This window comes from Contarinia nasturtii, unplaced genomic scaffold, assembly GCF_009176525.2.
Source record: "Contarinia nasturtii isolate CC-2019 unplaced genomic scaffold, AAFC_CNas_1.1 Cnas_scaffold_810, whole genome shotgun sequence".
NCBI classification, from domain to species: Eukaryota; Metazoa; Arthropoda; class Insecta; order Diptera; family Cecidomyiidae; genus Contarinia; species Contarinia nasturtii.
In genome coordinates, this window is record NW_022198157.1 from 3,085,206 (window position 1) to 3,099,600 (window position 14,395).

The following is a 14,395-nucleotide window of genomic DNA, read 5'->3' on the forward strand; positions in this document are numbered from 1 at the left end:
AAGAGGTAGAAACTTCCTGCGGCGACGATTGAGTTGCATGATTTGAATATATTTTGGACGCACAATTGAATGTTTTAATCGGTTGGAAACATTCAAATCATGCATTTCTATCAACGTTGTCGTCGTCGCAGTTGGTATGCCAGCACAAATATTATGTGCACAGTGAGAAGAGTTTCTCATAGTTTTGGTTTGGGTCAAGGTCACACACAAAATACTGACTTAATTTACTAACCAAAAACCATAAGTGATTTGCATATCACAAAATTCATCTATGCCCTTAAAATTGTGTCTCCGTTCTCTCGATTTCTCTCTCGCTCTCTGTGTGTTTCTGTTGGAATTTTGATTCAAGTCGATTGGAAATTGTAACTCTTAAAAGCCATTTCAAAATGTTGTGCTATGCCACAGTATTTAGCCATCGGGGATGATACGAGTAATGTTCAACATGGGTAAAGTTAAATTTTACAAAGAACAATTGCGATGGAAAACCTCAAATAAATAGACACATACATGCATGAAGAAGTGATCAAAATTGAAGTGTATTTCAGATAGAAGTATCTTTCTTCTTTTTATTCAGGAGTTGACGTGGAAAGTGGAAAAACAACCGCACATTTTGGCAACAAAGTTTGAACAAATGCTCGAACTAAGGGTAGGCTAAACAATCATTCAACATGTCAAACGGTTATTTTTGGAATTTTTGACAACTTATTTGATCTCATTCTCCATCTCCTGCTTCATTTAGTCAGTCTCCCTCTCTCTCTCACAGACACACACACACTACCTGATTCCAATGCGCACCCCAAATTTCGTGCACTTCAAGTAAATGCTTGCAAAGAGCATTTACATTACGAATAAAGAATTTGAATAAGAATACTTGGTTAAGCTAGCTTCAGCACGTTATGTAGTTATGTTTGTTCAATGCGATAAATGTGCGAGCGTTGAAATGCTCCGGAACATTATGCTTCCATAAATTAGACAAGTTGAGCGTATAACGTTTGAAATTGCGATTGAATTTGTGTGTGTGTATGTAGTTAAAACTGTTTTCGCTGAAACGGTAACAAAATTCAAAATGAAGAAGTGCACACCGCGTAGGTAGGAATTATTGTGATTTGAAACTTAAAGAATCAAAAATCGCATTTTCATCAAGGCCATGCTTGCTGGTACTAGTGTGCAGTTAAAGCGCTTATAAAAATTGACGGCAAACAATTTTCTTCATTTGTATGTTTGTGAAATGGAAAATATAGCGAAATACCTAAAAACTTAGTGAACTGCACACAACGAAATAGGCTAAATTTTCGAATTGGATTTCGGTGATACGTAGAAAAACTCTTGAAATATTTTTCATTTCAATGTTGAATACACACCTAACACCAACTTATGTACTGGCTGTTTTGTACAGTGTACATGTACACGTTCCAACATAAAATTTACTTGCACTCACGTTCACCGAATGAATGAAAAAGAATGGCGAAAAAGACAGAGAATTTCGCAAAATTCAACGATGCATTCAATGCTTTGAAATTAATTTGTTGGCTGCATGCCAAATGAATGTGCATTTAAATTGGTATATATTTCGCGCGACAATACATTTGGCCGAGGACAGATGGCTGAACAATTTTATTTGGATATCGACAGCGGCTGATTCACTATTCCTATTACCCGCTGATTATCCATCACTGCTATTGATTGCACACAAAATTATTTGGCTAACTGATCTCAGCCGAATACATTGTCTACATTTCATATTTTTTGCTATGAAATGCACCAGTTATGTCTCTCTTTTGCTCTTCCTGCTGTTGGTTATTTCCTTTTTTTCTTTTTTTTTTCATTGAAATATACATATTTGTTATTCGGTGTGTTTATGCAAATTCGAGAAGTGGATATATGAAATACTTTATTTTCCACACTGCACATTATGATGCTGTTACTGCCGGTTCTACTGAGAGTTGGGCAAGCAAGACAGAAATTTATTCAGCATTTGTTATGTGGTACAAATAAAATGATAATAAATAAACTGTTTATCCACTCTCAGGTCTCTATTTTGCATTCAATTTCAACGTACACGATATATGCCGCGCACTGCTATACATGTCTGTATATTCTGTGGAAAAAAGATAGATGCTCCATACCGATTGGGACAACAGCATACCATGACAGCATACACAAACACCAGTTGTTTGAACGTGATGAGGCAATGCCGTGTTATTATGCTGAAATAAATCTCAAAATTCTCCAAAATTGAAAAGATAAAACCAATGCGATTTGCGTTTTATTGAACATTTTTCATTTTATTGTTGAAACTATATTATGTTGGATACAAATTATCCACTAACACGCTTACTGACTACGAAAATATTGTTTTTGGATTATTTTCTAATAAAATCATTTAATAGCTTACAAAATGATGCCCTACTTATACAATGTATCCTGTTTATACAACACTTTATTCACATGATCGAACACAAGCCCGAACTTTAAAATCCTTTTCCACGAATGGACATATCACAGGACTTCCGTTGGTTCGTTTAGAAGGGGTAAAAAAATTATTCTAGACTTCCCCAATGCTATGTCTCTTTTAATGCTGATCCTTGCAGACTTTTTGTTGTCGTTTGTACTTTTTTGTTTATTTCTTTGCATTCAAGATAGATTTGTTTGATTTTTTTTTTGTCTTTTTGGGTTTTTATATTTATTGCCATTATATTTACTTGCGACTATAAGAATCCGAAGAAAACTGCGTGTAAAAATGTCTCCTTCTCGTGTTTCTAACTGCATTTTCTCTCAAAATTTATTCGAACTCGGTTGAAGCAACATTTTTTCTGTTTGCAGTTTATGACCATTGCTTAGAGTCAAAATGCTGTTTTAGTTAAATTGTTAGTTTTTCTTCAAAATATTTTTTTAGTTCACACAAAACAAATCTTTGCTGTTGATAAATAAGTTTGATTGGGTATGTTTGGCACATATAGTGTTTTCCTGCACACCGAAAAATCTATGGAATTCATTAAAACGGAATGTGTGGTTCATGAATTGCAGTTGTTCTTAAATAGATACTGAAATAAACATTTGAATTCCTGGAATTTTTGTGAGTGCACCTGGTCAAATGGAAAATATCCGTGTAAAGTTTTGGTATATTTAAAAATTCCAACTCGAACACTGTACAAAGGTGTTATGAATCCACCCAAAATTAAGTGCATTTTCTTGTTAGTAATTAATGATAGAAGTTTGTTAGCCATCTCTACTTGAATACTTCGTTCGAAAAACACTTAATAAAGCTTTTGCGTTAATCCAATCCGCTTAAGTCTTTTATTAGCTTCTGTTGAATATCGAGCAAGTTTTGGATATTCATTGAAAAATGATTTGGTACGCTCTAGTTGGTTGGCACACATAGTCGATTCACGAGGGAATGAAAAAAAAATTCAGCAAAAAAAAAAACAATCAAATTGTATCTTGTATCGAATTCAAGCGACTGTGTTCACATTGAGGTTGTGTAATGCATGCGATTGGAGATATGAGAAACAGTAAAATATTTCGGCTGGAATTTAATCCGAACGTTCATTCGATCCAACTACAAGTAATATGGAAGAGATTTTATTCGAATCAAAACACATACTCAGTTTTTTTCAATTGGATTCACAACAGCACGCAAAACAGATAAAAAGCGGAAACATTTTTACTATCAATACATACACACATGCTCGGATTACCCGTTTGCAAAAATCGGCAAGGCGGAAAAACAGGATTGAATACATCAGATAGTAACAGAACAACAACACAACCAAAAAAAAGTAGAACAACCCATACATAATTGAGAGGCAATAATGTGATACCGCTAGTATTACGCATGAAATCACTTTATTGGTTGTATGCAGAAAAAAACGCTGAATAAAAACTTTTTGAATATTTTATCGATATGAGAAATTATAGCGCGCCGTCTAAAGCTATTGAAAATTTGACTTGCGGCAATTAGAGTTATTCAGTAAAAGTAGTGTTTGGCATAGATTTCGGCCAGACATTATATTGCTCCAATCACTATAACAATCAGTTCTATTGTTTTCACTCCATTTCAGCGCCTGACATTATCTGTCTGATTCAGGTGGCTGAAAATATCTCAATATAATGTCTGCTTTCATTTCGGGATAGTTAGTTTTTGTGTTTATGTGAAACAATCTATTGCTTACGGAACAATGTTGAATTTTTTGTTTCCACTTCCTGCCATGCATAACTAGTGTGAATCTTAAGTCAGAAATGTCTAAGAATTAGAAAACCATGGCATGACTTTTCAACAGGAAATAAACATACCAAGATCAATTGCAAAAACTTCAACCATTCGAATCCATTTATTCGTTCATTTGCTCCTTTTAGTGGTGTTTATACTTCTCGCGTTGCTTTGAATGTTCGTCAATTATTCATTTTTTTTGTTCATTTCAAGTAAGTTTGTTTGTTTGTGTGAGAGAGAGAGCGAGCGAAAATTGTCTGAACTTTGATTCGAACAATCTATGCACGCAAACCGAAATCACAGCGAATTGGTCGGCATATTTTTGTTGAACAAATAATACAAATGAGTCGCTTTCAGCTACCATCATCCAATTGACCTATTCACATACATTTTTATTTATTGTTGTTCGCTTTTCGACGAGGGTCTATATTTACATCGTTTTCGTTCTACCCAAGACACTCATACTGGAAATTCGCATGAAATATTCATTAACAAGCGAACAGTCCGGCATATTTTGCAGTAAGTGGTTGCAAAAAAATGTGTTTACACAGAAACATAGCCACAATACAAACCGTCTGCTTTTGGTTTCTGTAAGATTTCCATTTTAGTCCATAATTTTTATGCATTTTACTTGGATTTTGGGTCTGATTTCTGTTGATTACAATTCGGTTGAAGCAATTTAATGCATGCAATTTGCGCATAAAATGTTCATCCTTTTTTCCACCGGATTACTTAATTTGATGTGTCCTTCTTTGAACTCCAGCTCTGTCGTCTAGGAATTGAATAAAAAAAACTCCAACAAACTCCCAATTCATTTTCAGTCTGTGAAATGTTTTTTTTTCTGCCCGTTATCAATCTAAAGGTTGGCCATTCGCTACATGAAATGCATTTAATTTACCGGATCTTACAGTCGACACTCGACAGATTAAAATGTCCTAAATTGTGATGTTGCAATAGAAATGTGGTGGTGGTGATTGTGGCCCGAATGAGGAATCGAGATAGAGACAGAGAAAAAATGAGATAAAATTTTCTGAGATTAAAAGTAAAGACAAGTCCATTACTGCTTCGCGGTTCACACAAACAATGCAAACAATGAGCACACTCCTCTCAAGCATGGACAGAGGATATACCGTTTTATAATGGACTTGTGTTCATCTTTTTTTTCTCACTCTGTAGGTTTCGTTTTGAGTTTGTTTGTGTTTTTGTTTCGGACACGAATGTGAGTGTGTTTCTTGCATTGAGAGAATGAGAAATTACATGCTAACGATGGAGTGTGTATGTTGAGAGTGCATAGAGCGAGAGAACAAAAAAGGGGCAGAGTGGCGATGGGAATTTATTCAAGCGAAAATTTAATAAGTTGAGCATTGTGAATTAATGGCCAGAGATTAACTTTGCTTTTTGTCATTTGCCATGCAATCATGTAATCACAATGCCGTCATCTTGCCACTTGCGTTGCCCTCCACTTTGCCTCTCTTGTTCGGCGTACATTTTTTTCTTTGATTTTTTCTCTCTTTCATTTTGATCCCATTTATTTTTGTTGCCACCAATTTTTGTCCACTCACTTGTGACAATACGCACACGACCATAACTATGTTACGAACGGCACCGCATTTCTCTTGTGCCGCAAGCTTTCTCATTTAATTAGTTTGATAACAATCGCTGCCAAAGATCAGTTTTTGCCTAGTGCGCTCAATTGCGAGCGCATTTCCTCTGCATATACACAAACCAGACTTTTTTTCGTCCTCTTCACTCTCTCTCTCCTTCTCTCTCACCACGAAAGAACACTTGATTTGGTATTTTAACGAGTTTGTGTCTAAGCCCAAACTTGTAACTCTATCTACCCCGTTGTGTGGGTGTGTGTGTATGTGTGTTTTTCTCTCATTCCATCCATCTGGTTTGTCTCCGGTTTTAGCACATTTTGATTTGGCCTTTTGTGCTTATTTTCCCCTTTTATTTGAGAAAGTGATGACGAGTGAAAGTTGTTCGCATGCAACCGACTTTCGATCATGTTTTTTCTTGGCGACGTTTTTTTTGCTCTCTTTGCTATTTGCAGCGTTTTTGTGTGTATGTTTGTTAAAGTCGCTTCTATTCTTTATACAATTTATTTTAATTACAAATTGGCAAATATACAATGGTTTTAACTTATGCCATTGTGTGCATTTGCGATTACAACAAGGAAAAAGTCACGGACAAATGCTATCTTTTCAAAGCTCAACCAATGCTAAAGCCAAACGCTTCCCTCTCTGGCTCGTACATACATCTTTTCATTTATAGCACACAGCTGTGTGTGCATTACGTGAGCACGCTATGCCATAGTTAGTATTTGCTTAATTCTATTGTTCCATTTTATTTTCAAAACGACGGCGACCATTTCGAATTGTTTATTTGAAAACTTCGTGCTCTCTTCAAATCATCCAATTGTTATTGCTTTAAGTAGAGCATGATTTAAAAGCTAAAACTAGCAAAGAAGCATTAAAATGAAATTTAGATAAAAGAATTTCTAACACAGGTATTTCAGAGACATTCACAATTCACCGGTTCGGCCACTCGAACATACACACATACGCAGGTGAAATACTTGTTTTTCCAAATCCCCCTCACGACAAGAGTCGAGTCGTTTCAAAGGAAAATGCTATATTTTAATTAAGTCTAAACTACGAAAACATGGTACGCTCCAACATAACAATATGATTTTTTCTCTCCCTCAACGGCCATTGTATTGGTTGAATCTGTACAATTCGGGGGATTCTGGAGTAATTGATGACTGCCAATCAATTTAAGTAAATTAATGCAATTCTTTGAAAGCGGATTTAAAAAAATAGGGAAGAAATTAATGGTTTTGAATTCAACTGGCGGAAAGGATGCTGAAATGTACGATGCTTAATTTAATGGGAAAAACGCATTTTTCCAAACTTCAATACTGACCCAGATGTGTTCTTGAAAAACAAAACGATTGACCAATTATAATAAAAAAAATCAGATAACAAAAGAATTCGCGAACGCAACATTGTGGAAGTTTCCGTTTTTCGCTCTCTAATTTCCGCATTGATGAAAATGCCATCAATGTACAAAAGTCGAATGAGAATTGTTTTGGTTTATCGTTTCAAAGCGTCGTTCATTTAATTTGACATTAAAAACTTTTTCGCAAAAATATGCGAAAAGAAATTGTTTTATTTTTGCGATTTTTTTTTATCTCTTATATATAAAATATGAGAAAAGTTCTGTCGAAAACAATTTTCATCATGAATAAATTTGATGAAGGGAAAACGAACAATTTCTCTCTTCTTTATTTTAAATATTTCAAATAACTTTTGGCTCGCACATAGTATTAAAGCCTATATGTGCATCGATGGATGCTTTGTTTTGAAAATTGAACGGTTGTTTTGTTGTGTTTAACTGTTGTTGTAGCGAATGTGCAGACGGCGTTGTGTGCATGCGTGTATACGATGAAATAAGTGTAGAAGAATGTTGAAAAGATCCTTGAATATCCTCTATCTTAATGTATTATTCATTTTGATTGTGTTTAGATGAATCAGTTTGAAATTAGAACACGAGCAAGCTTATAATACAATAAATACATATGTCGAGTGTGATAAAAACATGAATTCCAAAATGCCATTTCCAACGCTCGCAAGTGAGGTCGCAAAGGCATCTTCACAACGGAATATGTCATATATTTCGATTAAACAAAAGATACTTTCAACTTTTCAGCCTATGCTTAGACAAGCAGAATAAAACGAAGACGTCTTTTAAATGAAATGAAATGCTTGCATGCTTGCATATATTTTATTGTTCCTTATACCAGCTGTACACACTCGGACTAATCAACGCAATATGCCAAACCATGTTTTCGTCTTATTGTTGTGTTTTTCATTTAGCGCAACATTCATTCTCAGTTATGGATACTTTATGTAACAAGGATGCATTGTGAAAATAACAACAGCTCAATCAAGTTTAGGGAATTCAATGTGCGTAACACAAATAGTTGGCAAGTAGGTGACATGGTACGCATGCACAGTATTGAGCTCCATATATGAATGACGGTATGCTTAAGTCTCTCTTGAGCTTGTGTTTATAAATTTATGTGGCATTTAAAACACATTAATCATTCGAATTTTCTTTTCCTTCGACCGAATACATTCTCGCATGCCTATCTTCAATGCACGAGATATATTCATTAAAAAGTCCTGCATATATTTGGGGAGTTTCAGTTTGCTATCAAGTAAAAGCAGAAACATTTTCTTATTTCAACGTTTCTTTGTCTTCAACGATGTGAAAGTTCGCATTTTTCGAATATATTGAAATGAATAAATTCTTTGCGAAATTTCACAATTTTCAAAAATGCAAGTTAAAATGAAATATTGAGATCTTTTTGAAAATAAAAAATAAACAAGAATAACTAAACAAAAATAATTGCTCAACGAATCAAGAAATTGTTCCAAAACGTAAATGAATAATGCAATTTGCAAGTAAATGAAATGGCATTTTCCAACATTACATCAAATTTCGTTTCTTTGTGATGTTAATATAAAATATTAAATTTTTAGAGTGGTTTGAGTTACCGTGCATGATGTATACCTCATATTCACCCAAAGCAAAGTTACGTAGTAACGGCATTTCAATGCATCGTTGTTGGACTGAGATTTAGCAAACGAAAATATTTTTTAAAGCAACATTTCTAGTTTCTTCATTTCATTGTAACCATTTTTCAACGAAATCATTCTTAACTGAATCTAAATATCTTTGCCGCGTGAATTGTGAAACTTTGTCTTGCCAGACGTTCTTGAAGGTCTTATGTAAAATAATTGTTTTTTTCTTTAACCTACACATGTGTTTGAATTCGAAAATGGTTCAATTTTAAATTACGCAAATAAAATGATGTTGAACCAACGTCGAAAAAAATGTGTGTAAATAATATTTCAAACAATATATTTTACACGTGTACTGTGGAATTTTCATTATTTTCTTCCTAGTTTTTTTTCACGTACAAAGTTTGAGCCACATATAAAACAATTTGACGAAAAAGTGTATAAAATATAGAGGAATCCTCTTTAAAAGACAATTCAATTTGAGACGTTACTTAATGCGAATCAACTAAACTTGTTGGCTTCTTTTATTAAAGTTTAAAAAATTCGAGAACAATGAAATTATTCGTTATTTTATCATTTTTTTTGGTGAATATTTTTTTTTTTGATTAATTAGTTTAAAATATTTTATCGTTCGATGTATTATTTATTACAATTTTGGCCACGAATTTACAAATTGTTTGTGATGTATTATTTTACATAGGGTATATCCATGATCAGTTCTCCAGTCGATGGATCGTTTATGATTAATCAAATTCAGCTGGGCACCATTACTGATCTTCAATATTGTTGTGTTAATGAATCCCTCACAGCAAATGCTTTTTACCATGCGCAAACATTCGACCCGTCTCATTGGTTTCAGAAGTAAGTATTCAAGTGCACATATTTTTTTTCGAAATAATTCCAATTCGGAACAATTCATTTATATCCTTCAGATGCTGTGGCAAAACACTCAATGCAAGCAAGCTTCAACAAATTAAGAGCTATCCTAAAACCCCGGTCACAGGGTATTTCAATTTCTTCTATTCGAAATGGTCGTCCCTCTTGAATGTCATTGTATGTCACATAGCAACAACCGATGATTCAGCGGTCAAACGGCAAAAAATGGGAACTATGTTGAGCATATAAAATTGTCCTCAATGAAAGACATTTTCAAAAATTAATGTTGCTGCCAGTAGTTTGGAGTTCGGTTCGACTCTGTGTTGATGTTGCTTCATGTATAAAATTAATGACATTCAAGACCGGTGGAATATTTTTCAATATATTTCAATTTGTAATTGATTTTTCACTAGGGCGCTGGTAAGTATTTTCCATCTGGTGGAAATAACTTTTGAAAATTTCAAATTCGAATATATGAATGGAGTGTATGGAGAAAATCATCTTGATTGGTAAGATCTTCTTACACCTATGTGCAACATTTTCAATAGAAAGTATTTTTTGAGTTGATATATACATGCAAAAATCAAAATTGCAGAATATAAAATACAACAAAAAATTATGGAAATAATTTAAAACCTTTTGAACTATAATTGCAACCTACAGATGTCGTGTATCCATTACAATCGAATGCACGACATTTTGTATGCCGCTATATAGAAATGTCTGATGTTAAAATTAAAAGTAAAGTTAAAATATTCCCTCTCTCATTTTTTGCTCAAATTGATTGACGGTATATGCTCGCATTTTTATCAAAATTTGCCTATATGAATTCTAGGCTATTTGAATTTTTATACAGTAAAGATATTAATTAGACTAACTTTTAAATTTTAGTGGTATGGAAGAAATGAATAGATATGCAGACGCATTGAATGAACTCTATAATAAGAGGTAATATATTCTCCATTCGAATAATATTTATATAATTTAAACATAATTTGTTAAAGTGGAACACCAACGAGTACAAAAAAATTGATCGAGCAAATGGCCATTGATATGTTTACAAATATATGCTGGATGAAAGCTACGCAGGGACCAGGTCGTGACATTGTTTATAATCGCCTAAATTAATGTCACCGCAAAATGTTCTACAATTGCAAATGAAATTAATACAATATTGTAAAACTTATAACATTTAAATGTAAATCTGTCGGTAAAAACTAAAGGAAAATGTTTAATTTAGGTGATGTTTTTACTGAAAAACATATAAGTGTATATTTCTTGACACTTCGATTTTTTTGTGTTCTATTATTACAGCGAATGACAATTCGCACGAGTGACGAAACCACCTTAGTGTGATGAAGCTCGCTATATTTACTTACGCCTCTCTTGAGTGAAATTTATGTGCCATTAATCGAATTTTCTTTTCCTTCGACCGAATACATTCTGCGAAATTTCATAATCTTCAAAAATGCAGATTAAGTTGAAATATTCATTCAAAGCAAAGTCACGTAATAACGGCATTTCAATGCATTCTTACTAATAATACACTGAGATTTAGGAAACGAAAGGTTTGCTTGGGGTCATAATACTCCACCACTTACTTCACTCTTAATTAAACATTGTTAACATTGAATGAATTTTCCATGCAAATTACTTGCAACTATTTGTGTTTTTAGACCTTAACAAATGAATCGAGTCACACAATTTAATTGCTGTGTCAAAATAGCAACCATTCGCCAGTGTTATGAGTGAAAATGGATATGGAAAAGCACTTATTATCTTTTAATGCAACTAAAAAGCGGTTACTAGAGCAACCCTTGTAAAAAGTAGTTGATATTTTTTTTACGTACGATATATATTGCTTTTTTGAAGTTGTCTAAACCAGCAGCTTTGCGCTGAGGGGATGACAGTACTTATGCTGTTGAAGTAGTATAACTTTTTTTATATTCGAAATTGCATTAAACAACTGTAGTAAGTACTTCATCACTCGTTCTATATACATTGGTAAAAGATCCCTTGTGAAGATTCATTGCGCATAAATGTATTTGTGTTGTCTTGTTATGATGGATGTTATACAGAAAGAAATGAGTCTATTTCTAAGCATCTTTGAAGATTTCACAATGTTTCATCTTTTCATAGGCAACAATATACACTTTTTTTTTTAACTCGTAGTAAATATATGAAAGTCATATCTTCTACTTTGTTTGTGCGAAACGAGTTTTTCTAGTCTTATCGCATCCCGAGAAACCGAAGGGAAGTATTTCTTTTAAACAAATCAACTTTAACTATCCGCATGGAGCATGTTTTCGTTATGTTCAGTGTACGTTTTTGTGTTAGATTGTATGTAAATAAAAGTCATTATTCAATGTGGAAACTGATATGGATGTCACTTACATGGTATGGAAATTGTTTGGATGCATGCATATGACAAATTGATGTAACAGTATCTCTTGGCGAGCGTATCATCAGGGTAAGTGAGAGAGAGAGAGAAAGAGTATGTGCGTGTGTGTATGTGAGTTTGTTATGTCTGTACACAAGATATACTTTCTCTCGTTTTTTATTTATGAGCATAAACGAAATTTTGATTTCCATTTTATGCAAATAATTCAAAAATGTTTTTTATGCATATACGGCCGATGTGATGATGCGCAGCTTGACTAAATTTATGGAATGATGCTTTAATGACAGGGAATTTTGACATTTACATTGTTTGGTTTCGCTAGTAAATGATTTTTTTTTCTTCCTTCATTTTCTTTTCGTTGAGAATGATTGAATTTTCTCGTTTTTCCACCTTCAGTTGAATGAAAAATAATTCACCATGCAATTTCAATTAATCATGTTTGTAATTTTCAAAAAACCTAATCTCATTTATGCTCGACTCTAATGTCCTCTCTCTAGTAATGGGAGAGTAATGTTTCAGTGTATTTGGGAATTTATTCAACAGCAACCGTTTTCATAAAAGATCCGACGCGAATGCGGAAAATTACATGGGGATTAAAAAGGTAAGCTGTGTGTAGCAACGCAAAAACGCAACCACACTGTTGATTGCATGACAAACACAATAACTAAGCACAACGAATGAATGAATCTCGTGCAAAATGGCATAAATATAACTTTTAATAGTTTTACTTCATCATCTAGGTTTGAGGTTAGAATTAATTACGTGGTCGAAAAGCAGTGCCATACTTCCTGACATAAAGTTTTCACTTTCTCTCTTATTCTTTGCGTCGCAACAACCCTCCATTTTCTCTCGTCTTGAACAATGGCTGAGCATGGTAAGGAAAAAACAGAAATGTTTACCCGTTGGAAAATTAGTTAGTTTGCGTTAGTTTTAACAACAATTTGTGGTAAAATTGGAGGGAAAAAAAGTGTTGAACATTTTCTGTCGAACATTTGAAAATTCATGTTCACCGTATATCGTATTACCTTCTCGGTTGGCATTTTTCTCTCGTTTTAAATGAATGCAAACATGCAAAAATAATTCATGTGTAAAAAACATGAAATTGACAGAGTTCAACGTGGAAATAAAACATGTTTTATTTTTTTGAATTTATTTACGTGATTTATGCGACGACGTTAAATTGCTTTTATTTCAAAGCCACAAAATCGAAATACCAACAGTAATTTAGACAAAAGAAAAACCATAAAAATCACGTAATGTACATGCTTACATTATGCTTACGCACACCGTATACCGACCACGGCGTCAAAATAAACATTACGCATTATCGAATTCTTTCTATTTTATTTGTTTGACTTTTGTTAACGAGTCACAAGCTTTTGACGAATTCACGTCTGTAGTACGTCAAAAGTAACAAGAACCACCGCCAACATTTTGACGTTGGAAAATGGATCAAATGCAGACTAAATCAACAAAACGTCACATGGTTTATGACTTTCCACTTGCAAAACTAGTTTCATTCAACATTGTGCAGTTGAGCAATCGAAACGAACATAATACACAGTCTATAGATTTACCCTGTGACCTTGTTACGAATATGCGTAAGAAATCATCGTTTGGGATTGCACGCAACGCATTCAAACCCGTATAGTATATATACACACAGTGATAGAGTGAATTGCTTTGATGTTAACATTGCGGTGTACGTGTTTATCGATTTGCCTCTATCTAATGCAGTATGTATGTAATGCATAGTGAATGTGGATGAGCATCACAGTAAAATGTGTCTCTCTGTCTCATTCGCAACGTAGTTGTGCTGTTGCGATATTCTCTGGTTAATGTAATATTCCCATTGACACAATTTAATCATCAGTAATGAAATTACATGATAATGTATTCGATACAGCTTGTTATGTGCATTGTTTTACACGGGCAAAATGATGAGACAAAAATATATTTTAATGACGTCGCCGTTGTTGTTATTAGTGTGCAAATGAATGCGTGCATAAGTGTTCACGGTGAACAAAAATGTCTATCGAAATTGGTATTCTTATTTTGAGAAATAAAATCAGGCTTTTATGACATCAAAGTCATAACAAAATTTTTGGAAGCACTCGTATTTAAATTAGAAGAATACCAAACGTGATGCAGATCCAACGAATAAATTAGCTATTTCCCATTTTTGATGGTTGTTGCGTGGTTTAATGTTGAAATGTTGGCCAAATATGCATTAATGCGCCAAACAAGTTCCGTGCGATATGTTTTGCATCGATTCGGTGCGTTGCCTATCACCCTGTCGTCACATTGTATCATCTGCTG

General features: G+C 33.8%; 1 protein-coding gene across 1 annotated transcript; it reads left to right on the plus strand.

Annotated features, from left to right (window-relative positions):
* Nucleotides 1-9,265: 9,265 nt before the first annotated feature.
* Nucleotides 9,266-10,914, plus strand: LOC116342079. The gene is made up of 6 exons (XM_031769569.1): nt 9,266-9,384; nt 9,500-9,660; nt 9,732-9,803; nt 10,089-10,184; nt 10,567-10,623; nt 10,680-10,914. Exons 1-6 carry the CDS (start codon nt 9,352-9,354, stop codon nt 10,801-10,803), a joined length of 543 nt encoding a protein of 180 aa, XP_031625429.1. The 5' UTR covers nt 9,266-9,351; the 3' UTR covers nt 10,804-10,914.
* The last annotated feature ends 3,481 nt before the right edge of the window (nt 10,915-14,395 follow it).